Source organism: Myodes glareolus, chromosome 12 (assembly GCF_982192425.1).
Source record: "Myodes glareolus chromosome 12, mMyoGla1.1, whole genome shotgun sequence".
Taxonomy (NCBI): domain Eukaryota; kingdom Metazoa; phylum Chordata; class Mammalia; order Rodentia; family Cricetidae; genus Myodes; species Myodes glareolus.
Window position 1 is genome coordinate 66185517 of NC_142037.1, and position 26929 is coordinate 66212445.

Consider the following 26929-nt stretch of genomic DNA (forward strand, 5'->3'; position numbering starts at 1 on the left):
ACATATCTACTTTTGAATCTTGTACTTGTGAATTTATCTTAACCATTTTAAACCTTTACATAAATTTGACATGTTCTAAAGGTGTCTAACTTACCATTTTGTGTTCCTAATGGCAGCTTTTAGCTCTACAGAGTAACCATTGGTTTTAATTCTTTTTAAAGTTCGTACAGAAATAATGGGCTTCCAGGTGGCAGTTCATACATATGTGCCACATTCTTTGTTCTAGTTTGTCCCATGCCCCCTTCTGATTCACTGTCTTTGAAAGCACTTTAAAACAATTCTATTTTATAAAATAAAATATTGGCCCATTGATATGATAACCAATTTTTCAATGGAGATTTTTTTTTTTTCTGAAGAAATTTCAATTCGCTGTCCTGGGGTCTAGGGATTCACTGTTTGCCACTTCACCTTACTCTTCATTGTTTTGGAGAGTGGCTCCCGGTTTACAGTGGGCCTGAATTTCACAAAACAAAGGAACACTGACTGAGTCCAGCAACCAATGAAAATTGTTCTGTACCAACAACCAATGAAAATTGCTCTGTGCATTTAAATAGACTTCCTCCAGAACACTGGAGAACACTACTCCCGGTTTAAACTGTGGTAGTGAGAACTAAGCTTCATCTTCTCAGCTTACCCACAGTGCACCTTAGCATAACAGGATCTTGGTACCATCTATGCTGGCCTTACATTTAAAACCATATTGGTTTCCTGAACTCTCCCTCTTGGTGGACAGCATTTTGGCTAAAGTAGTACACCAAGCTTTTATCATCAGTATCAGAGCTCTCTGAATCTGGAGATGACCAATAATTAATATCACAGAATGAGTCTCCTCAAGGGGTATGGCAGATTCTCCTGGTACTGACTCAAATGATGCTACTCAACCCAGCCTCAAGTGCTTCCTGTGGTGGTCACACAGCCACCTTGGAGCATCTGCTGGATTCTGGGAGCACAGAGAAGCACAAGCAACCTCAGAGAATATGAAGCTCTTACATTCATGGAAAAGACCATGAGCCATAATACTGTGGTTTACCGTTAAGTAGAAGCTATGGAACGGATGTGTGACAGTGTTGTGGAAACAGAGAAAAAGGAGATATTGGTATGGCTTGTATAATTCCAAATCCCACCATGGAAGTGATCTTTGTTGGACGCCACTGCCTGAAGAATGAGGAGGAGCGTTGAAGAGAGGCTTCTTCAAGTTGGTACCAGATATAGGGGAGGGTTTCCAGAAGAGGTAACAATGTGTGAAGAGAGCTGGCAGGGCAGAGACTGAGCTAACACATCCCTCTATCTTAGATAACAGCATCATATTATCTGAATCTAGAAAATCTTACTGTGCAGTTCTTTGGACAGATCATTTAATGTCAATCCAGTTAATATCATCTATAGAATATTCTTGGAGCCAGACTCTGAACTTAGAACTAGATGTAAGACAGCCCCAGAGTCCACTGATTATGCATCCCAGTTGAAGGTGGGGAAGAGGAGAAAATGAAAATAAATAATAACAAATAATGCTATAATTCCCCACAGAGTTTGTTCTCCATGGGCCATGGGACTTACGAAAGCATTACTTTTGTGTTAAGAGCTAGGGAGAAAAAAGTCAACCAAAATCTAAAGTGATGGTGTTTGTGGATGGGCTGATTCTTGTTGCTGTTGTTGTGAAATTATTTATGCTTTTGCTCTGTGAATTTGTATATTTATTTCGAGACGTTGAGAGTAGAATCCAGAACTTTTCACCCAGTAGACAGCACTCTGCCATTTTGCTACAAACAACTCAAAGAGGGCCTTTTTATGGCTTCATGACTTCACTTAGAAGTTGCCTTCAAACCTTGGGAAATGTAGCAGAATTTTCTTTCCTTCGTTTTTTCCTTCACTGTGCTGTTCCATCAGCGGTCTGTAAATGTTCTTGTCTCTTTGTCTTCCTGCACTTTATCAGGAAGTTTTTACGTTTAAAATAAGTTTCCTCAGCATATAACTTCCTTGAATTTTCCTGAACTTCTTTCATCACACAAATCACCTTTTGCCTTTGGATATACAAAGTTAAGCTGCCTCTCTTTTTTTCTCTTCTCTTCCTCCATTTTTCTTGTTTTTCTTTCTTCTTGTTCCTCTCCCAATTACTGCTATCATTACTCTTCCCTTTTCACATCTATTGTTTCGTCGTTCACTCTTGCCTTTCCACTTCTCTGTGAATTTTCTGTTCTTCCTCTGCTTTCTCTGTCACAAGCCTTTTGCTTTTGTGCCTGTCCATGGTGCTGAATGTTAAATAAAGCATTTTAGGAGCAGGCCCTCTGAGAGGGCTCACAGCCTCTGATAAAATAAGCTTACATGACGGTAAGATATTCCTATTCTGTAGACACCCGCAACACTGAAAGAGCATACACTAGTTATTAACCATTATTAGCACAAGTGTCATACATCCTTAACCTCAGTGTGAGTGTGTTACATTACAGTGTTTTATGAAAATGTGTAAAAACCATCAGAACCAGTGAAGTATCATTTATTAGCAGTAGGAATTGAGTTTGCCTTAATTTATCTTATCCAAGTCAACATTTGGAAGATGTGCATGCCAACTTTGTCTTTCCTTGTTAATATGTACCTCTCCTAGCTAAACAGGTCAACACTTTGTCAAATTTATTATAGGTTTTATGAGATAATTTTGTAATTTTGTCTCTTGATAACTGTGTTTGCTATAGGAAAATGGCTGAGAGAGATGAGCCAAAAGCCACAATTAGCCGGTACAGATCTGATGACGCTCTGGACAGGTGAGGTGCTTATGAACCATGCCAGTGCATCAGATCCACTATGTGTAACCTCAAGTCCCATTCTTGTCATGCAGGGAGGGGCTGGAGCATTTACTGAGGCATTTTTTGCACTGGTGCCATTTTCTTTCAAGAAGAAGCCTCTGAAGTCCAAATTGTCTCCTCACCTCACAGAGTCTTAGCTAGATATATGATTTCCCCAGAGGAAGCAGTAGATTAATTGAGAAGATGGTGATTTGAGTATGAGTATTGAGTATGAGTACAAGACACCCTGCCTGGAATCTGTTGGCTAAATTTAAATGGAGGGACATCAGTCTTTATTCTGCAGCTTTGGGTTCTTCAACTGCGATGGTGGAGAGACAGCAGCTTCTGAAAAATCACTTGTAATTATACACATTGTTGTTAGAAACGTGAACTGTGCTGAGGAAGTTTAAATAATGTGCGGCATGAAAAATAAAGACCCTGAAGTTAGTTTGGAGAATCATTTTAATAGGCTAGGTCAGGGCGCTCCTAGTGTTCTATCGTGAAAATAAATCTTTTCCTTGGATCTTATTTTTTAAAAAATGTTTCTTTGAGGCCAGGCAGTGGTGGTGCATGCCTTTAACCCCAGTACTTGGAGAGACAGAGGCAGGCGAATCTCTGTGAGTTTGAGCCAGCCTGATCTACAAAGAAAGTTGCCGTACAGGCCCCAAAGCTATACAGAGAAAGCCTGTCTTGAAAAGAAAGTGTTTCTTTGAAATAAATACTAGATACAGCCTGTTTTGATGATTTTCTCCCCCACTCCACACCCAGATCCACCCCATCCCACACCCACTGTCTTAGTTACTTTTTTTTTTTTGGCTTTGATGAAACTTTGTGACCATGGCAACTTACAAAAGAAAGCATTTAATTAGTTTCTGGTTTCAGAGGTTTAGAGTCCACGATGGCAGGTGAAGGAACACCCGAGAGCTCACATTTTGGTCACCACCATGAGGCAGAAGAACATAGAGCACATTGGGAGTGGTGTTCATGCTTTGAAATCTCAAATCCTACCCCTGGTGACATGCCTCCTTTAACAAGGCCACACCTCCTAATCCTTCCCAAACAGGTCCACCAACTGGGGACCAATTATTCAAACATATGAACCAATGGAGATAGTGCTCAATCAAACCACCACAACCACTCAACTTTATGTCCCTTTTTTCTTCACCAAGACTAATTTGTGATGATATGGGGTCTTCCGCCAGAGTATGGTCAACTTATCAGGGGATATGGTTTTATAGAAAACTCTGTCTTCATGAAGCCAACAATTGCGAATTGCTCCATGGCTAGGTGTGAGGCTTCCTGCCCAATTCTCTTCTTCAGAAGCTGGGATTTGGTCTGGCATGTGCTTGCACAATTTCTGTGTACACTATCACAACTGTTGTCAGTGTATATGTGCACCTGCCCTGCTGGGTCCAGACACTGTTCGTTTGTAGCCATCAACTGCTTCTGTATCTTACACTCTTTCTGCTCCTTCTGCAATGAGATCCCTGAGCCTTGGAAGGAGGGACTATGGTGTGTGCGTGTGTGCACACACATACACACACACATACACACACAACATTACATTACATTTGGGGTTGGATATTTTCCAGTGACTTATTCTCTGCACGTCGGCCAGTTGTGGGTCTCTATGTTAATCATCATCTACTACAGTCGTGAGTCACTGTGTCAGTAACCATCTTCTGAAAATAGAAGCTTCTCAGTTGCATTAATGTATAGATATAATGAAAAGGAGTTAATCTAATAATAAGTTTTTGTAACTAAATAATGACAGTAGGCTCTCTTCTAGGGCCTAACCCAAGTAGATTCATTTGTCAATTGTCAAGATAGGGTGTTTTTAGTCCATCTTTCCTTCTACCAAAATCTAAACGGGTTAACACATCGATCATTGCTTGACTCATGACAGCCTAGTATCCAGGGAGTGACTCAGGCAGCTGAGTTCTTCCCCTGTTTTAATGCTGCCATCTTCAACCAGGGGCACCAAAGTTGTAGTGGAAGAGGAAGAAAGAGCATAAAAGGTATGCAGGAAGTTTTACAGTGGGGCCGGACGTGGTAACAATGTTTCTATCCACAATCTTTAAAACTCAATCAAGTGCGTCCCAACCTAATGACACATTGTTTCTGTCCACAGTCTGTAAAACTCAGTCAAGTGGGTCCCAACCTAATGACACAATGTTCCTGTCCACAGTCTTTAAAACTCAGTCAAGTGGGTCCCAACCTAAGGACATTTAAGTTGATAAACGTGACTTCTGTATGCTCCAAAGGAAAAGAAATGAGTGTGGCAAAGACAAAGCATTATCTATGCCGCAGAACTTCAAAAGAGTCTTGTGTTTTATCGATGCCTTTTGCCAGCATAGGAAGTTTTACCATTGACACACAGCAGCTGAGTTAAGATCTCGGTGAGTCAGGAGGTGAGCAGTACGTGTTGCCGTACACCCAGAATTCAGGTGCTGTCGAGATAGCCCATCAGCCCTCTTTCCCTTTCAGGTATTGTAAAATGTAACACGAGAAGTTCTTTTTACAAAAAAAAACCAAAGGATTAAATATAAAAATGTTGAGGCATGTAAGAGACCAGGAAGAAGTTTGACAAGCTAAATGCTGGTACAAACTTCTGTGTTGTGTGTGAGGGTCAGGCAGAAGAGGGGATGCTGGAACCGTTAAGGCCCAGAGCTCGGATAACCAGCTAACCAACAGGGGACAGCACTCACTACCTTGGGAAATAGAATTCAGATAGAATCCTTTGAAAGTGTTACTTATTTTTACCTAACAACTTACAACCATCCTTAATGCCTTTTTGCAAAATTTTACCCTCTGTCTATTAAAAAAATATATAATTAATTCTTTGAAAATTTCTTTCACAGAGTCATACAATCTATTTTGATCTTATTCACCACCATGTAGGCCTCTAACTCCTCCTAGATCCACCTCTGACCCCCAATGTCTTTTTTTTTAAGTTTATTTATTTTATAATCGTGGTTGTTTGGCCTGCATGTTTATCTGTAAACCAGGTGCAGGCCTTAGGGCTGGAGGAGGCCAGAAGAGGGTTTGAGTTGCCGTGTGGATCCTGGGAATTGAATCTAGCTCCTTTGGAAGAACAACCAGCGCTTTTAACTGCTGAACCATCTCTCTAGCCATCCCACTCCTCACCTCTTTATTGTTTTTATGTATAGTCCAAGTCAAATTTGTGCTACCCACGTGCTTATGGGTGTGGCGCCATCTGCTGGAGCATTGTCAACCCAGCAGGAGCAGCACTCTTAAAGAAAACTGATTTAGTAGAAGCTGTTAAATGTTAATACCTCTTCAGTTAGGGGTGGGTGCTTGGATCTCCTATTTGCTGCATTCTAGAGTGTTAAATGGTTGATACCCTCTGTATTTTTAGAACTACCTTTCTCAAGTAAAACCCTTGGATTTTGCTCACAGGAGAATAAGATGTTGCCTGGCTTACAAACCCAGAGGCTCCACTGTTGTGGATCCTTAGCTTCCACCCATTTTGTCTCCATTAAGGTGTTCTGGTGGTAAAATTATAAATTTTACATTTGAAATTATCAAATCTAGCATCTTAAGGCTTAGCTAACAATGACTTTTCAGAAGAAAAAGAGCATCTTGGGATTTAGCACAGGATTTTAAACACCGTACCTCACCAAATTCATTCAGGCAGTGATGCTTTTTCTCTCTTTTCAGTAGCCTCTAGTTTTTCCTCATAACTTTAAATTCTTGGACAAGCACAGATAAAGGAAGAATTAACTAGGTTTTCACTGTTGCTGAAACTATGCCATTGTTTCTTTCTTCTTCCAGAACACTCTCCACACTTAGGACACCAGAAACAACTAAGATGTAAGTATTCTCCTAACTGACATGTGCCTCCTTGTATGCATTTAAAAACAATCAAGGCTTACAACCCTCAGGCCAAAGTGTCACTGGACTACAACACGGCCCTGTGGTGCTGGCAGAGTTAGTCTCAGAGAAGACGCAAAACAGGCTTCACAGCATCTGTCTGTCTGAATGAGACCTGAAAAAGCTTACCTCCCACCACTCTCAAAGAATCACAAGTTTAGATCGATGCCTTTTGTCTTATAAAATGAACTCAGGGCTGGAGGGCTGGCCCAATGGTTAAGAGCCCTGGTTGTTCTTTCAGAGGATCCAGTTTTGGTTCCTAGCACACACATGGCAGCTCACAACCCTCTGTACCTCCAGTTCTAGGGGGTCAAATGTCATCTGGCCTCCTCTTGCACCACACAGGCAAGTGGCACACAGAAATGCATGTAGGCCAAACACCTGATGCATGATTAATAAAATCTCAGAGCGAGAGATTGGGGTTCAAGCTGAAGGTCCAAAAAACCAAAACAGCCAGCCACTGGCTCTTACCTAAGTCTCAAAATGCTGATCCTGCCTCAGAATGAGACTGTGACTGAGAGCTGTCTCCTCCCATTTTATAATCCTCTCTAGTTCTGGGATTAAGGGCATGCACCACTACCGCCTGGTTTCCATGGCAAGCTAGTGTGTCTACTGGGATTAAAGGTGTGTGTCATTTCTGCCTGGTCTATATGTCTGGCCAGTGTGGCTGTTTTACCTTTCTGATCCTCAGGTAAATTTTATTTATTAAAATACAAGTGAAATGTCACTACACACCCACACACATAATAACCAAACAAAGTAAGACAGAGAACTCTGTTTCTCCCCATTTCTTAGACAACCAACTCCTTCTCATTCAGCACCTCACCTTCTTCCCTGACGCCCCTCACATCGATGCTTCATCCCTCAGAGCAAACTCAGTGAATCACGAAGCCATGAAAGACATTTTCCCTGGCACACACTAATACTACTCAGAAGCAACACAAATTGGATGAACTTTAACATAATTACCTTTAAAAACTGCATTTATGGATAGAGTATTTTTCATGTTGGATCCCAATCTTTGTGTGTAAAATAGACCCTGGGTCGTTGTCATTTTTTGAGGAGCCGAATATGTGCCAAAATGGAGACTAAATGGCAAATGTAGATTACTAATGTGTGTTTCTCAATTTTTTCTTAAGATCCTATTTCTAATGCAAAAAATTATGGCATAATTCCGTCAATCACAACAAAATAAGATTAAGAGAGCGCAGATCAGTAGCATGTCACAACTGGTTAGCTTGAACTTCACACAATTAATACCAGTATTAATGACTTTCTCAGCCTTCATCGCTCAACCAGCTCTGTAAGAGCCTGCCAGTGTACAGGACAGGTAAACTAATGAGGAGGATTGTTTCCTTCCCGCTTTTCGATCCTTAAGTGAGATGTTCTATTATAGATAGACAGTAGGCTGACATATGAGTAGGTTATAAGATGTTTCAAAGGTGGTGGGGGGAGGGGAGAGGAAGCTGGAGGAAGGTAATGATTGTTCTGCTCATTGAACAGGCCAGCTGGTAGCTCCTTTCAGGCAAACCCCACCACCACGGCTTCCACACCTGCGACCACCCCTGTGAAGAAAAAGAGGTAAGCTGGGCACCCTGTGTCTGTCTCTCACTGAGCTCTGCTCCAAGGGCCTCTAGATGATGCTGGTGGTGAGCTTAGGTGTGAAGACCTTTGCTACTTCAAGTAACCTTCCGCAGAGCTGCACTCTAGGACGCAGCTTGGCTTGAGATGGTGATTGGTGAGTAACCACACATCACCACGTCCCCATAGTGTCCTCCTTTGCTCTGGACTGAAGACTAATTCTACTTTAAAGCAGAGTGAAGGCTCTTTTCAGGGACTGTTTTCTTTGTTCTTTGAGACAATTTCATTTCTATTTTTATAACATATGTGTGTGTGTGTATGTGTGTGTGTGTGTGTGTTTAAGTCACTCAAAACTTAAAAATAAATCTATGTGAATAAACAGAGGGTAGTAGGGTGCAGGGAGAAGTCTTCTCAATGGACAATATGTAGCTGTGTGAAAATACTTAGAAATTAGTTTGTTAAAGCTGAAGTAAACACAATCAAATACCCCAGTGTTTACTCCAGCACTGCTCGCGAGAACTGAACTGTGGAAACCAATCTAGGTATCCAACAATGGAGGGATGGAAGAAGAAAATGTAGTGTGTCACACAATGGGATTTTTTTTTTAGCATAAAGTTATGCCTAGGTTGAAGCTATGTCAACTGGAGATTCTTGTCTTAAGCAAATCAAGCGATTTTATTTCAGGATGTTGGCCAGGGCTCCAGGCCTCCTTAGCCTCACCAGACCTTCCCCAGCCCATGTTACTTTTTCCATTCCTCTCATTTTGCTGTTCTTAGCTTAGCCTTCTCGGCAGAGATCTTGGCTACAGCTCTAGCTATATGAAATCGTAGCCTTGCCCTGTAAGGTGTTCTTTCTAACAGTTGCTGAGGCTGAGGGTAGGATTGCTGTGGAGCTCATTGCTGTCTGAGCATCCTGGTCAGAGTGTTCTATCTCACAGTTTAGACATTATATTTTAGTTAGAGAATAAAGTTGTTATTTCCATTATGGGCTTAATTGGGAAGGTAAAGCAAGAGAAAGACTAACATGAACACACAGAAACCCACCATCTAGATTTGATGGTTGCTGTTCTTTCCTGTTTTTTTTTTTTTCCCCACATTGTTTAGTGGTTTAGTGTCAAAGAAAATGAAAAACGTGGTTCACTTGGCAGGGGTCAGGATTAGAGCTTGAAGTATAGGATCCTTTCTTATTACTCCCTCTATGAAATAGTGTTCATTTTATTTCCAAGGCTTCCTGTAAAAATTATCCCATTGCCTTTTTAGCTATCAACTGCCCTCCCACCCCCATTCAAATGCTATGATTATGACTGGTGTCATTTCTTAACAGACAGTCCTGGTTCCCACCACCCCCTCCTGGTCACAGCGCCTCTCCAAGCCCAGGAGCGATCGGAAGGTAAGGGAAGGTGTCAGGCGTAATTGCTATGCTGTGATGGAAGGATACATTAGCCCTTGACAGCATATAATTGGGGATGTTTCCCAATAAGCTAATGACAATTTTGTGAACTCTGAAGAAGACAGTGCCCAGTGGGAGCAGGGTTAGGCTTTTCAGTGTTCTTGGTGAGCCAACTGACAGGCCGTGAGAACGGAGGAGTCGCCCATATTGATTTTCAATGTTTTCCATGACAAAGTGCTGCAATTGTAGTGGAATACACAGTGGGAATTTATTGCCTCTCTGGGAAAGAGCACGGTATAAGCAGGATATTTTTCTTTGATAAGGCCACACATGGTAATTTTATTCGAAGAATTTGCTAGGCATTTCCAAACTTATTTTTTTAAAATTTTGATTCATTCTTCTTGCTTCTGGTATTAATATAAATTATTATTACAATGAACAAGTGATTCTTTAACTTTGTGAAACTGTGCAAGGGTTGGTCGTGAGTCAAGGTCTCACACATGCAAAGCCTGTTGAGATTGTGGGTATGCTTTGTTTTGAGATGGCAGTCCTGGCTATCAGCCTGAGCAATTCAGCAACTTGCTGGTTGTGTTTTACATGGAAGATGAATAATAATGCTCTGTAGGTAAAAAAAAAAAAAAAATCTAGCTCAGATCCACAACCCTAGAAGGAAGGAAATGAGGAGGTTGTTAGGTTTTGTTAATCAATGCCTCTCTCATGGGTTGTTTACACACTGCCTAACCTGAAGGGCTTCTCTCTGAACTTTCAGGGAGGGAGGTGTGAATGGCAGAGTAGCGAAGACTTGAGTCCAAAGAGCTTTTACATGGAGTAGGACTGGAGTGTCTGCTTCTCATCTTTATGTACCTGTCCCAGCGTTGATAGGCAGACTTTGTAATAAATACTGAAAAAATAGAAGTGATTATTAATGACAAAAAAGACAGAATGCTACAAAAACAGATCTCTGATGTCAGAAGATCCAAAGCAAATGAAAACAGGTCCTAGACAGATAAAACTGGGGGACTATGGTCTTTAACACCTTTTGAGCCTAATGCCGAATTTATTTCTCTTTATCTCTGGCTGGTGCACGGGGATCCTCTCCCCTTTCTCCTCCCTCCCCTCTTCTCCTGCCCCCTTACTGCCCTGCCACTGTTTTCTGTTCAGTGCCCAGGTTTGCTTCCACTGTACAGTCTGTCCTTGAAATGCTCTTTTATCTCCGACCCCCATCCAATGCATAAACAGATCTCCAGACAACACCACCATTCCAAGAGACAACCCCTCTCCAACCTGTTTTCCTAGACCTCTCTGCCGATCATTCCCTTCCTGGTAACGTGCTAGCAAAGAAGTCAAAACCAGTTGTGTTTGAATTGAAGATTTGCGTTAATGCAGCACAATCTGGAACAAAGGGTCTCAGTTTGTTTGATTAACGAAAGCCATGATTTCATATTTTTATATGTCTATCTTTACACATGGAAGCTTATGCCTGTGACTGTAACTCTGTGTGTGTAAATCTAACTGTACTAACCCTTATAGCTACATCTCAAACTATATACATATTTAAGTAAGCAAGACTGGCAAGGTCAACTATATTTTAAACCATTGTGTACCAGTCTGCAAGGACATTTAAAATAAAGTTTGTTTTGTCTCAAATCACATTTAGCCCAGGTGAATGTCTTTGAGCCCAGCACTTGGGAGGCAGAGGAAGGTGAAGCCCTACGAGTTTAAGGCCAGCCTGGTCTATGTGGAGAGTTCTAGGCTAGCCAGGGCTACATAATGAGATCCCATCTCAAACAAAACAAACTAACCCTCCCTGCCAAAATCACGTTAATAGCTAAATAAAAAGCTTACATATCTCAAAAAAGTAAAACAAAACAACAAACAAACAATAAAAACAGAACAAACCCCCTCGTATGTTCGGAGTATTTCACGGCCCTGTAACTTAAATGTTCCCCATAGCTAAATCTGAACTCCTTTTCTGAACATATGCAAACCCCTGAGAACCAATTATACTTAACAAAATTATGCGCAATAAAGCAAATTTTTTTTGAGGAAGAAAATGTGAATGACACAGAGACCAATTTTAATTTTTGAAACCTTAAGGAAATTTTAAGGCTCAAGAATAGACTTGGGTAAAAGATTTAATTTTGTATGGTTTTACTTTTATTAAGGAAAAGAAATCAACAATTCTCACATTTGAAAAGAAATTGTGATAAATTAGATATTTGAATAATGTAGATGTTGCTCATGACTTTGCTTTAGTTTCGATAATTTCCAAACTAAAATTTCCAAGACTATATGAAATACAATAAAATATTCTAAAAATAATAATTTTTTGTTTCATATACATTGGTCTTGAAATGAAGGGTTCAGACATGAATGGCCAAACAAAGTAGAGGGCAAAATTGACAAATCTGAAGGTTTTTCACTCTGTTTGGGTTGAATATTAAACAGACAAATTTAATACCTGACAGCAGGATTCAGCACCTAAAGTTTGCCCAAACAAACCCATTTCCATCTTCCCACTGATTTCCGAGGTTGCTCTTATGATCTGTGTAATACTTACTGGCTTGTACATGTTTTAAAATATAAATAACCAACACAATGTTTTGGATTATCAAAACATGTCAGCAGGTTTATAGTCTCTGAAGTTTTATCTGATGCTATCAGCTCAGATAATTTCCTTTCATTTTTATGAAGACTTGAATACAAATTGTAACTTTACTTTTTCCTTAGTACAACTCTCCTGTCTGTTCTCCTGCCGCAGGATCAAGCCCTTGCTATACTCTTTTCCCTTTATTCAAATCTTTCATCCTAAAAATATCATCTTTGACATTTTCTGGGCAGATCCTTCAAATCCCTTCAAGCTAGCATTCTCTCTCTTTCTCACCCTGCCAATGATTTCCATCTGCATTTTGCTGGTTTCTGTTCTGTTCTTCACCTCCTGGGAACAGCTCTCCCTAAGGTCCCTGATGGCCTTGGGTACAATTCCCTGATGACCCAGCAGGTCCTGCGAAGACTTACCCTTCACACCACACAACTTCCTGGTCATACCACGCCTCCCAACACCCTTTCCTAGATTTTCTTCTAAGCGATTCTCCTTGAGTCTTCTTCTTCACAATCCTTTACCGAATCGTTACATTCTGATGTTCCCAAACCTCAAAGCCATCTTCTCTCTCCTGATGGCGTGTTCTGACCTTAATTAGCGGTGTCAGTGTGAGGATACCTAAAGCCACTTGTTGCTCCAGACTTCTCTTCTGGTTATCAGGTTGTATAGTCACTTGCTTCCTTGACACTTAAATCTCTCAAAATAATTGGCAACTCCGGCATGTTCATGATATTTGCCGTTTACCAAAGCCTGATCTTTTACCTTAGTCAACACCACCAAACTTTCCAGCCTTCTGACACCTTGAAATACGTTCCAGTTTCTTTCCATTGCCATGATCAAATGCCCTGCGAAAAATCAACTTAGGGGAAGGGAGATTTATTTCATCTCCAGCTCCAGGTTATATTTCATCATGGTGGAGAAGCCAGTGCAGGAACTTCGGCTAGTTCTATCACGTCTACAGTACCAAGCAGAGAGAAGTGGATGTAGACGTGCTTACTAGCTTGCTTGAGCTCTTGATTTCTCCACTTTTATACAGTTCAGGATCCCTTACCTAGAGAATGGTGCCGCCCACACTGGGCTGGGTCTTCTTTCATTGATTAACTTAAGACAGTTTCCCACAGATACACTATCATATCAATTCAGTGTAGGAGATCCCTCATTGAGATTTCTTCTCCAGTGTTTGTAGCTTGTGTTAACAGTTAAAGTTGACCATCACAAAAGTCGAGGGTATTTTTCCACCTTTTCCTACTTAACCACAGGTGTTTACTGCATAAGCAGGGCTGACATCCTGCCTTCTAAATGCGTTTTGAATCTACATGTCTTCTTGTATTCCTATCCCCTTGAATCATTTCTCTCCTGTATTATGACAATGGATGTCTCCTTACCCTCACTCTTATATCTACTCTTCACTCCTCTATATGGGTGACAAAGTTATATTTATTTTAATAAAGTAGGAATCAGATCATCTGATCTTCCCAAGTAACAGATAAAATGGTTTTGCATTATCTTAGGAAAGTGAGCTAGGTCCTTAGCAGGGCTCCTGGCCCTTGTTTGTCTTCCATTCATGATGAATCCCCCTTGTTGTTTGGGTTCAGTTACTTAATCTGTTTTATCTTGCTAAATCTAGTCTCCACATTCTAGCGACCCTCAGAATCTCCAGCCTTTCTGTCTTGAACTCTATCTTCTCCCATATCTGAGGCACGGGAGTACTCAGGCTGTCTTTGGATCTGATTTCCCTTCACAGTTGTTATTTCTGATTTACACCATTCTGTTCTCTTAGTTCCCCATTAGGTAAGAAAGTTTTCTTAGATTATTAAAATGCTTCCCATGTAAGGTTTGAGTAGAGATGTGAAGTTGTGGACTGGTGGTACTCCAGGGAAGAAGCTCAGGTCAAATCACATATCAAGAATCAGAAATCTCTGTGACTTCTTTGGTCACACCCTTGCCAGACATTTCTCATTGACTGGCATTTCCTACAGGTCCTCCCCAGAAGAGGTCATCCTCACATTCAGTTGAGGATCTGTAGTGGCATTTGAATTGTATTTTAATAAATAAAACTTGCCCGAGGAAAAGAAAAGTAAAACAGCCACACTGGCCAGGCTTTACTGACCAGGAAGCAATAACATACAACTTTAACCCCAGTGGTCATACTGGTTGTCATAGAAACCAGGTGATGCCTGCCTTTAATCCCAGTGGTGCAGGCATTTAATCCCAGCTTCAGAGAGAGGTGTAAAATGGGAGGAGACAGCTCTCAGACACAGTATCATTCTGAGATTCCTGGAGGCAGGATCGCCATTTTCAGACTCAGGTGGAGCTATTTTGTTTTTCGGACCTTCAGGTTGAACCCCCCCAATTTCTCTGTGAGTTTTTATTAATTGCGCTTCAAGGATCCATTGACCCTTGGAGGGGCGTTCTGTTTTCACTCTTGGAGGAGGGCTCAATGCTACCTTTTACAACAAAACTATTCTTTCAAGTCATAATCACACAAACGTTTAGTGCGACCCACAGGACAACTTGTTTCATTGACCTGCATGCCTTACTCTCTTATCCCATCCCACTGCGCCAGATTAGTGCTGACCAAGGAAAAATCGTCACTAGGTGGCAGTAGCACACTGAACTTCTTGTGGCCGGTACTTTAACAGGTACGCCTGTTCAGAGCAGTCTCCAAAGGAGGCTCTCCATGGAGCATATCCACAGGGGGAAAGTGGGAGGAGCTCCTAGGAGGCGAAGAATCATAAAGGGGAGCTTATGTGTCCAGGTGATGTCATTTGGGAGTGCGGGCGGGGGGGGGGGGGAGGATTCATGTGACAGAACTCCGAGGGGCCACAGCAACTTTATGCTGTGTTCTTCATGGTAGCTACAGAAATAAATAACCAGTCTAGTAGCAACATAAGATCCAGTATGGGGGTCAAACAAAGAGTATCAGCGTCTTATGGGGAATCTGTGGACCTGAGCAATGGATCCTGGGAGAAAAGGAGAGAGATTACATAAGAAGGGCTTTCAGACCTGAAGTGATTTTAATCACGGTGCTGTAAGGTCAGCTGAAATGATGGCCCAGGGCTGGCACAGTGGGACGGAAGATGCCGCCATTACGCTTTGCTTTGTGCAGTAGATTCTGGGACGCTGGAGGGATGTTTCTGTGGAGGTGATGCTTGGTAGTGGGGTGGGGTCGGGGAAGCACCCAGGTAAGAGGCTAAGGGGTCCTAACTTAGGGACGGCGCATTTTAAGTTACATGTGGAGAAAATATCAAATAAAGGAATGAGTGCGGAATGCTGACCAAGGGATTTTTAAAAAAAAATCTGGACTCAGAAAAATTATTGATAATAATTTTATCAATAAAATTATTGATAATTATTGATTATAATCACTTGACAACTAATAGTGCATTACCTTAAACAACCACTGCAGTATATTCACCAAACAACTGGGGTCATCTTGTAATCCTTTGCAGCACTAAGTAAATGCAGCCATAGTAATTTATCAATAACCATATATTCATCTACTGATTCTAATTCCCGATGTGTAGGAAACAATGCATTTCTCACAGCGTGTTACCCCGTCTGTGTCTTTGTCATTAGCTGGGCCTTGTCCCGTGTGTTTGTTTTGGTGACTGACTAAATACTTCTCTACTGCTCTCCGTTTCTTCCACTCCCTCCATCTTTGCAAATGTAAGTGGTGATCTCTGCCTATGTGTAAGAAAGCGCCTGGAGAGGCACCAGAGGTGCAGAGAAGAGTTAGACCCAACCTTACTTCAGGAGGCTCAAAAGCTTCCACGGGGTTGCTAAACATGGTGGCCAACACAAGCGGTCCTTGGGAATCTGACGAGCACAAAGTTGGAGACACATAAAAGCAGGCAATAGAGGATACGAAAGGCAATAGAGGACTCGAAAGGCGTAGTGTCAGAGGTGTCAGCCAAATAATGAGTAAGGGTAGGGAGTGGCAAGGTGGGCGGGGAGATAAAGGAGGAAGAATCAGACTCTGATGGCAGAATGTGGAGTGTGTGTAAATCCGCACACATGTGAGTGTTACGGCTGCTTCGGTGTGCATGGAGCATTCAGTGGGGAGTTCTGGGTAGCCCTCCTTTGTCAGGTACCTTCACTGAACCTGGCATCTTGTGGGGAAAGGGCTGCTGGCACAGGGTGTTAGACATTCAGATCTTGTGGTAAGTTCCCGCACCTTTTCAGAGTTGCAGCTTTCTGTTTAAGAATCAGCACTGCGCCTTTACGTCATCTCAACCCTGATATGTGCTCGTGTGAAGCACATGTGGGAGAAGTGCACCCATCAATACCAGAAACCACCGGAAGGTCAGAGGCGCTGGCCGGTTCTCCATCACGGCTTTTGTTTAAAACAGAACTACTTGTTGGCAATCACTAATTCATATCGTTATATTTTTATTCAATACTTAATTCCCCTTTTGGTCAAGTGTGCTCCCTTTGAAAGAATGTTTTCCAGGCTAGAGTCCATGACAGAACAGACAAGAGGTGCCATGCAGACGGTGTAGAACATGGATGTAACAGGGACGGAGCGCGGCCTTCTGTTTTCTGAGCCAAACCCTATATCTTAATGAATTCAAATGCTTCCATGCATTTCGAGGATTTCGAGGTTTAGTGGTTAGATGTCGTATAAGATTCATTTAAGAACCTTGCTAGCCAGGTACGATGGTACAATCTCAACATGGAAGTGGATGCAGGAGACTCTTGAGTTCAAGGCCAGTCCGCGGCACACAGTGAGGCTGTGTCTGAAAGCAAAGCAAGCAATTGGTTAAGCCATACTAAAGTACTTGCCTACCAGACAGTGTAAATATTCATAAATGCTATCTAGAACGCCGAGTGAGGAAGAACAATGAAGCCATTGTCTCTATTCCCAGGACTGATAAAGCCAGTATGTTTTCTTCTGGAATCATTTTTAAACGCAGGAAGAAAATAAACACTGAATTAAAAAAAAGACAGTGGACACGTACCCGGTGAAATGAGAATATAACTATTTCCTACACACCACCATTACATCTCCTTCTTACTTTATAACAGCCTCTTCTTTCATGGTTTTGACTTACAGTTAACGGGCTGGTAGAATTAGAGGAGAAAAAAAAATCCTGATTGCGAAGCAAGTTGCCATAGCAACCTTGCACTGTAGTTATATTTTTCTGTCTGTAACTATAAATGGCAAAATGTAACCTTTCTAATTATTCTGCTGCATTTTTAACTCTATTGGTGCCAATTCCTCTACAGAGTTTGATGATATCTCTCTCTCTCTCTCTCTCTCTCTCTCTCTCCCTCTCTCTCCCTCACACACACACGCACACACACGCACGCATGCGTGTGCACACATGCATGCACACACCAGATTTTGTTTTCATCTCAATAAAATCTTTACATCAACTAGAATCTTTTATAAGTATTAATATTGCCTGACACTCAGTAACATGCCTTAAAAAATCATGTCCATGTGCCCAGATTACATATTCCAAATATCTAAAATAAAACATTAACCTGGGTAAAGGTTTGTCATTTCTTTGAGGTGGCGTTTGTGGCCGATGAGAAAGTAGAGGCCTTGACCTTGAACAAAGACTTGTTTTCTCTTCAGTTGTACAGGGACAACTCGGGCAGCCCTGGGCCTCTCCACATCAGCTTTAAGAAAATCTTACACTCAGACAACAAATGAAAACCAATACTTTGCCCAATCCAGTTTCCCATGGCTCCCTCCTCCCTTTTGTTCCTCTGTCTGCCAAAGACCAGTCGAGGATTCTGAAGCAAAGATGTTCCAGGTCCAAAGCAGAAATGAGGAAAATTCTGGGAGAGTCGGGATATGTGGATTTGTCATTTACCAAAGCATCACCTAGCTCCAACCCCAATGGCCAGACAAGCTGAACAGGAATAAAATGGCTTCAGTATTCAGTACCATTGCCTGAATCTCTATCAGAGACTATATAGTTCACCTTAAAGTAAAAACACCCTGGCCCATCTAAATGGCTGTCTCTGGTCATTTAGTGAGAATTACTTAAATCAGGCTTCTTCCCTCCTGATCATGGCAGAGGCAGAGCTCAGTGAGGCAAGGGAGGTTTACCTTGTGTAGTAAGCAGGGAACGGGGGTTTTGGAGGAAGAGTTGTGGGCAGCGAGCCCTGAGTGGGGTGTCCTGTGGTTGATGGGGGGAAATTCATCACAGTGCCTGACAAGGATATCAGGACTAGGAGAAGTATGTAAAGACTCGTTTTTTTTTTTTTTTTTTTTAAAGAATGCCTTTTACTTGGGAAATGGGGAAATATACTCTTTTGTCTTCCCATTGCTCAGCTGTTAAAAAAATCCCACAATGATTCAGATGGTGTACAGTCTTTTGAATGTGTACGATGCATGCACAATGCATCCATGTTCTTGTGTGCATCAGTGGCTTCTCTCTTTTTTTATCACTAGTAGTGTTCTAATGTAGAGATGAACTTTATTTCCCTCATCACTGAAACAAAGTTATCACACGGTTTGCATGAACACACATAACTGATTCTCTCAAGCAAACGCCAAAGAGCAGGGCTGCTAGGTAACGCGATAAGCACATGATTAACTTTGTAAACATCTCACAGGTTTTGTCATAGTGTCTGTCCTTTTCCATGCGCACCAGCAAAGGATGAGAGCTCTACTTGCTCTGTTCCCTTAATGAGGTTTCATATTTCCAGTGAAAAAGTCCTTTAGCCATTCTAAGATGCAGTTGTCTCAATGTGGTTTGGATTCCTGCTTTTCTAGGGACCAGTGGCATCACGTGTCCTTTGCTCTGTTTGCCGAAGGAACAAACAAATCATGAAGTATACGAAACCTCTTGTGACATATACATTCGAACGTTTTTCCTTTGTGTGTTTTGTTTGCTTACTGTTGAGTTTTGAGAGTTTTAAAAACAGCATCTTTCTACCACATAGGTGGTTTATAATTTTCTCCAAGGTGTCGCCGATATTTTCAATCTTTTGACCATGTGTTTGTTAAAACAAAAACATGTTGAAATCTGATATGTCAGGTATTGTTAATGAATTCTGTCTTTGCTATCATGTTTAGCAACTCTTTGTCTAATTAATGGTCACAGAGGGTTTCTTCTAAATATCTTTTAGTTTCGTGTTTTATGTAGCTGTCTACAATCCATCCATTTTGAGTAGGTATCTCTTTAGTGCTGATGTGTTTCTCTGCCTCAGCTGATAATGGTTGGGCTATTATTACTACCTCTTTGCAAAAGCTAAGGCCTAAAAACTAGTATGGCCAAACCACTATTTTGAAAATTGTGTCTATTGATTGAACAGGTTCCTGTTGTGCTGATAATGGCTGCTTCTATGGCTTTGAACTCCAGATCCTTCCGGGTTAGCCTCCCAAGGGCTGGGAGTATGGGGATATACCACCATGCCTGACTTAGTGGCCTTTGAAAACTCAATGTGCATTTGAAATACTGGGTTAGATGTAGTCTGGTAAAGAGAAAAGAAGCATGTGACATCAAACGGACTGCACCCAAACCTCGGCTGAGATATTACCAGCAACGGGGTATAAGGAGAATTCCACAGTTAGCCCTCAGTGAGAAGAAACGTCTGCATGTTATGCTTATAAAATGAATAAAATTATGTATGTGAGAGCCTGACAAATTATTTTTCTAGAATTGTATTTCAGTTTTGAACTTTCAGGCATGTAGACATTAGCAATTTTGAGATTTGAAGGCTGCAGTATTTGGAATTGTGTTTGAGGGGGACCGGCCCCTCAGCCACTGTTAAAATTTATGAACGGATAAAGTGACTGTATTAACAACCTTCCTTTTGCTATGATGAAACACCGTGACCCAGGCAACTATGGAAGTAAGAGCTTATGGTTTCAGAGAAATCAGAGTCCTGCCTGGCAGGGAAGCAATAGTAGCAGGCAGCCTTCATGTTGGCGGGAACAGCTGAGAGATTACCTCTTGGTCGACGCATGCTCCTTTGCTGTTGCTGGCATGGAAATTCTGTTTGTGTGACAGAAGTAGAAACACAATGAGATATGAGAGAGAAGTTCAAAATTAAACATAAGAGTCGGTTGTCGTTAGTGGAAACCAGGCTTGTGCTGCAGTAGGAGAAATGACCACAAACTCTGGAATTCTGGGTCCTGAGCCAAGCGTGCTGCCCCACTGCAACACTAATAACCCTGGAACCAAGTACATTACCCCACAGCAACACGGGGACCAGACGCGGTCTGCCGGGGCTTGTGAAAAACAGCCCACATGAACAGCCCTCTTTACGGGAGGATTTTATTTGTTTAGCTCTGGTCTTTGTGCTACCATCTGAAAGTTTTCATGTGTTTCTCTTGAAAAACGCCTTTTTATTCCGTGAAGCAACCCTTTACAAATGCATCCACTAACGTGGCAGTGGAGATCCCGTGAAAGCTCGTAGGAAGCTCGTAGGGTGCCAGGAAGGACCCAGGAGAGAGCGGGGGTTTCTAAGCTCAGACATCATGTCTCAAAGAAGAAGGATTCAATTAAGATCACTCCAATAAATGTCCTTTGTTTCTTTCTCCTCGCGACACTCCAGGCCACAGCTTCCTGCCTGCCTTTCATTTTCAATCCCCCTGCTTGGATCACATAATGTTCCTGGCACAGTGTGAATGACTTTTCTCATCCTCGCCTCACACCAGGCTTGGGTTCTGTCATCTGCGGCTGTCAATGCGAAGATGCAAATGGAAGCTCCTCGGAGGGAGGTGAAGTGAAGCCTGCAGGGCATTGCCCTGCTGCTGCCCCAGCAGGGTGTGAGCCTGCCATCCAGGGAACTCGCATGTCTCACTGTCCTTGGCTTTCTTGAACTCATACCCACCTTCCGCCCTGTGCCCCCCGCACCTCGAACTACCCCAATCACCAACCACCTCAGATCTATTTTTTTCCCCACTGCCAATATCTCCCTCCCAGACTTGCTCAACAGCTATTCACTCACCTCTTCGAAAGTCTTAGCCATGCTAAAACAGAAGAACTCTCATGTTCCATTGATGTGGATCTGGTATAAGCAAAGCCAGACACAGACCCACTGCCTGTTTATAACTCTCCTTTCCATGTGGTTACTACCCTCCTGCCTGTCTGCCTGTCCAGTGCCCTGTCCAGTCCTAGTATTATCTGGATTGATTATTCTCCGTCTTCCCTCTGCTGCTGGAAGGAAAGCATTTGATCAGCAAACAGAATTTGATATCTGTGTATCACATAGATACATTACTGGCTATCAGTTTGTGTATGGGCCCATCGCAGGCCGAGATAGGGAGAGTATTTCCATACAAATTGTTCTAGTGTCCCCTGCCTACTGGTTTTGAAGCAAGAGCCAGGAAACCCTGTGCCCTGTGTCCCCCACGAGTCTCAGAACAAAATCAAACATGTCCTCTCGGCAGGTGTCCATTGACACCATAAGAAATCCAGTCATTTCCAGCCACTTGAATCATCAGTGCATAGTCTTAGATCCCTGGTATCAGCACCATTGGTATCCTGCATCAAATCCTTCCGCCCTGGCTAGCATCTATTATCATCAAACTCCACAGCTCCTCAGCCTTGCTTAGTCATTGCTCATCCTGCGAGTGTGCTGTCTCCACGGTTCCTTCAGCAAGGGCCTTCCCCATGCCTGCACACCACAGGGCTGGAGGAAAGGAAAGGGTTCTTGTTTGGTCCTGCTTCTACTCCCCTTTGCTTTTAACTCCTCCCACCTTAAAGTCTCCCTCTCCTTGGAAGTCGCTTTTCTTCTTCACTGGCTTCCTCTGAAGGCGCCACTCAGCTTCAATCTTCAAAGACTTCAACTTCAGACCCTTTGTTTCTCATAAACACCTCCAACCCGTTATAATATCTGATGAGTTTCTCGTTGATGTTGAGGACACCACCTCTGGGATTTTACATTCTTGGCCTCCTTTCCAAAGATCTTCCTCACTCTCTCTTAACTGATCACAGGCCAGGCCCTTGTGAATGGTCACAAAATATCACCTTCTAAGCTTTATTTTTACTGCTGTGTCGTCTCTTTGGAGCTCTCTCCCCCAGTCCTGAGTCCGGTGATTCCTCAGCCTCACCTTAAACACCACCCCAGCTCATGGATTCTGCCTTCTTTTCCACAGGGTCACAGTCTCCAAACCCCATTTCTGTTCCAGTTCCATCATAGACTCTGCAACGACTTGTGGAATCCCCGGCTTTCACACCCATCCCTGTCCTGGATCACCACGTTATGCTGTGCTCTTGGCTGGATTTATTTATCACTTTGAAAACTATTTACCTCTAAGCCTCTGCTCATTCTGTTTCCAAATAGCTGAATATGGCAAGAGAAAACTATGTTAAAGAGCTGTCTTTAGCTCTCTAAGTGGTAACATACTCAGGTTGCATACGCAGGTGTGAGGATCGCTTGCCAGGCAGTGGAACACGAAGGATGTGGCACCAAACCTCCTGGCTCAGCTTCCCTATTCTGCTACTTACAAGCTGTATATTTATGAAATATTTATTCTCACTGTTCCTGGCTCAGTCTTTTCATCTGTAAAATGGGAAGAAAAAATAATATTTAGCTCTGGAATTATAGTGATCTTGGACCCTACTGTAAAACAACTACTTCATTTCTTCTTTCTTCTTTCATTTTTTCTCCTAAATCGACTCCCGAAGTGTGTCCAGCTCCACCCCCAAATACACATTGGTCTCTCGGAAGGGCTTCTATCAGGGTTATCGGTGACCTGACCATTCTGCTGAAGTCGTGCTAATTTCACCGTCCTCGTCTTCCTGGGTCAGACCAGGCAGGGCTGTGCTCAGCTGGAAGCTATTCCCTGCTCGCTTTCTCTTCTTTTCTCTTGACCACTGTACCTTGGATTCCTTTGTGATAACGTCTCATTTTTCAATCACCAAATAACATGGGATGTGAGGCAGGAGTCCTTGGCTACCAGTTTGTCTCTCTTTCCATGGATTCCTTTCATTATCTCCTACAGTTTCAAGTGTCAAATGCCATCTCTACGCTGATGTTGCAACTGTCCTCAGGGAATTTGTCACTTTCTGCAAGTGTCAGCTTTAATTTTTGCTCTGTACAAGGTTTCCCAAGGCTATGCTAATAAAATAAGAATCCCTACCCCATGGCTCTATGTCTTTCCACGACTCTTATTACTCTATGTCTTTCCTCTGATTTTTTTTTTACAATAGCACTTATTTGTAGATTAAAAGTCTTGTGAAAATAGGAATGTATTGCACACAGAAAGCTGCCTAGCGCTGCTCACTGACTGAAACCATGATCTCATTCAGCCTCAGAAATCCTCCAACAATCCTGTTAGAGAGCTTATTACAGATGAAGAAGCAGACTAAGGTTAACCCGTTGCCTCAGAGCTGGCAATGCAGGTAGCTTAGTATTCGAGTTCACATCACTCAACAGCCATAAAGGACCAGGGGATCAGACCATGTGGCACTTTTCCCTAGGTACAGAGCCTAGCGTTGGGGCAACAGAGAAGCCCTGAGGTGACCACGATGGGAGGTGGGAAGCTGAGAGTGGCCTGGCTTTGGAGCTGACTTCGTCCAAAGTTAAACAGACCTTCCCATTTCCAGTTCCCTTGTCACTCAACCCTGTGAACTTTTTGGGTCTACTTTGGTGTCTCATTGAAAGTTGACTAATGGCATATCTCAAGTTTCTTTTGCTATCATTTGAAGTATCATGACAAAAGTTGAGTCAAGAATTAGTTCAATTCTCCAAACCAAGTTTTCTTTGAGATCCACAACATAAGAAGCCTTCTTGCTGTTTCCATAGCAGCCTGTGAGTCGACATAATCCCTAAAGAAGCTTATACACTAATACTAGAGAACATTTTACTGGGCTCATGTGATGGCTCGAAACACCATGGCTTGCTAAGTATGCTAGCAAAATGCTGAGCTAACTGCAGGGCATGGTATAGTTCCAGATGTAGTTACAGAAGCTTTCTAAAAGCCCAGTTGAATGGACCATTAAAATGACCATATTTAAAATAATTGACTTTAGATTATGCACTCTGTGAATTCTGACCTTTCGGTTTCTCCATACATGGGGTCATGAGTTTAAGAGACATTTCCCTGCACATGGCAGATGTTGTGAGTTGATAGATAAAAATGGATACTATTTCCATGGTGTAATGGACTGCTGTTTTCTGTTTCAAAGGGATCCAGCCGTTCACCCTCCAATACCTCCAAAACCCCGCTCTCCCATTGCATCTCCTAAACAACTGAGACAGAATAATAGGTAAGAACCGCCCTTCTGAGCGTCTTGCCAGGATGTTGACGGGAAATGATAGTTAAGGAATTGTGAATGGCTTTGTGTAAATCATGGTCATGCTCTCTGTGGGCATTCACTAATGCAAGACTCACAGAACTTCTATCAGTCGACATGTGTAATTACTTTTGCTTTGGAATAGTGCAGGCTATTGTCTGTTTTAGGGAACTATTTCCTTGAAATAGCCATGGACCAGTAGACATGAAGTGTTTGGATGAAAGTTTCTTACATATTAGTACTTGATAAAAGTGAATATATATATTGGGCATATATCTCATGCCTATTAAATGTAAACCACATTAAATGTCATATGTGAATCTATTTCATTTCTATTTTCCTGCAATTAAGATTCTCATTAAGAGCTATATATTGTGATGTGGGAAATTCTTACAGGTTTCGGTTACTACCCAAGTCCTCAATTATGCTTGAGATACCTTTAGTCTGTTGCATGATTTCTTTAAACAAAAGCAGTTTTGATTTATTTCAGAACTATCATAAGTATTGAAGAATATTCCAAATAATTTATCTCCAAGTCAGGAAAACCACACTTTCTTTTCTACTTTGAACACTTGTCACTCTATAATTAATATTTAGAAGCAAATTCATAGGCTTGACAGTCTTCCCATGTGTCCCTGCCACATGGTTTATAATCTTGAACCATTTTTCAAGAGGAATGTTCCTTCCTTTCATTAGTACTGTCAGGTTAGATCTCAGCGTCTCAGTGGGGATTGAGCGTGTTGGAAACCTCCCTGAATGCCCGTTTTTATTTCTCTTGTAATTTTGGCTTCTTGAGGGGGAGTTTTGATGCCATGTAAGACACAGTTATAGAACCATTCTTCATTAGTCACATTTATAGAGGCATTTTTTAAATAAGAGCATGACCTGCTAGAAAGTGTTGACCAAAGAATAGGGGTGTGTGGTACCATGTGCTCATCCGTAGGGGGTACCACTCCAGAGCTGAACTTCTACCCATAAAATCCCTCCGGAGGGCGGAGAAATTTCCTCCTTAGGTTATTGCTTTAATGAGTCAAGAGAGTAGTTTTTCACTGAACTAATTAATAATATGGATTAGTTTTATAACTTTTCATTTCTGCAATGATTATAATTATCTCATAAGAGCAATGTCTCAAGCTTCCTGTCTTACATGATTGGTCCTCTTAGTCTTATAGTATTAAGCAATTAAGTCATAATTAGAATAGATTTTTTTCGAGGAACTGAAATAAGATGTCCCTGAACCACCTAAATTCTAATCTTAAACCATTGACACTAGAGGGCTGCACATGTTTATATTTGGAAAAGGCTTAATTCCATAGGAATTGGTCAAATCCATTTTACTACGCTCATTTCTTCCAGTAATGATCCCCCCCAAAATAAAATTAGGACAACATGCATGTTTAAAAAACCCTTATTACTTTAATCACAGCATGGTGACTTTAACGAACGAATATGAAAGGGAAGTAATTAACACAGGTCCTCAGGAGAGCAAAAAAATAGTTGAATATAGCTTCTCAAGAATAAGCAAGAATGTATAAGTAGGTCAGCCACAGTCTAAGGAAAAGAAAGAAGTCTTATAAATTCTGACAACCTAGCATTGTACAATCTACTGCTGTCGGTTCAGGGTGGACCTTCTTGGTGGGGTAGACATTTTTGAAATATAGACTTATTTCTTTCTTGAGCAAATACATTTCTTGGTAGTAGTTACATGGGATAAGTCTTTAAGGAAAAGTATGATTTGAGTGTCTAACAACAAAAGGGATTCTTAATATTTAAGATGTTATATAATTATCTAGTGGAGATAAAGACAAAACACTTTGATGAATGGACACGAGTGAAGGTACCTAGTGCTCTAAGGCAAATGAAGAGACATTGATGTTGTAAAGTTAGCACCTTGTACTTTTTAGGCTTTCCAAAAGGGGATGATTGAATTCTAGCCAATACAAAGAACTAAGGTAAAAATTTTTGTTAATCATATAATATTTATATTTCTGAACAGAGATGTATTCTTATGCGTATAATTTAACATGGAAGAGTTTTCTTACCTAACAGGCATTATTTTTAAAAATCTAGGCAGATACATGCAGCTACATCAGGTGCATATGGAGAAGTCAATAAACATCTTGAAAGAAATATCAGGTATAAAACTCTCTGCTGTCTCTATGTGTGTAATTGTACCAGTGGTAAAGCATGCTTTGTTGGAGTACTTAAAAAAAAATAAGTTAAACAAAATCAGTTTTCTTGTCAGCTTTAGCTATAATGAGTAAACTCTTTTTGAGAAGGGTTGTACTACATAGCCTTTGCTGCCCTGGACTTTGCTATGAACACAAGGTCAGCCTCAATTTTACAGAGGTCCATCTGCTCCTGCATCTACTGTGCTGGTTTTAAAGTGTGGCACCATGCCTGGCTAGGTAACACATGCTTTTATAGGTTCTTGTTCTTAAATTTGTCTGAAGATTTACATTGCAAATTCCGAA

At 41.7% G+C, this 26929-nt stretch overlaps 1 protein-coding gene across 11 annotated transcripts in view; it reads left to right on the forward strand.

Annotated features, from left to right (window-relative positions):
• Scel (sciellin) overlaps positions 1-26929 on the forward strand; it is a 96489-nt gene that overhangs the window by 20138 nt on the left and 49422 nt on the right. For 9 of the 11 annotated variants that reach the window (XM_087912294.1, XM_087912297.1, XM_087912295.1 and 6 more), the window contains exons 5-10: positions 2691-2759; positions 6576-6614; positions 8178-8255; positions 9579-9644; positions 24348-24428; positions 26526-26591. In XM_087912294.1, the coding sequence (XP_087768420.1) occupies positions 2691-2759; positions 6576-6614; positions 8178-8255; positions 9579-9644; positions 24348-24428; positions 26526-26591 (399 nt within the window). The remainder of the gene's footprint in view (positions 1-2690; positions 2760-6575; positions 6615-8177; positions 8256-9578; positions 9645-24347; positions 24429-26525; positions 26592-26929) is intronic. The other 2 variants (XM_087912298.1, XM_087912301.1) reach the window with 2 other exon arrangements.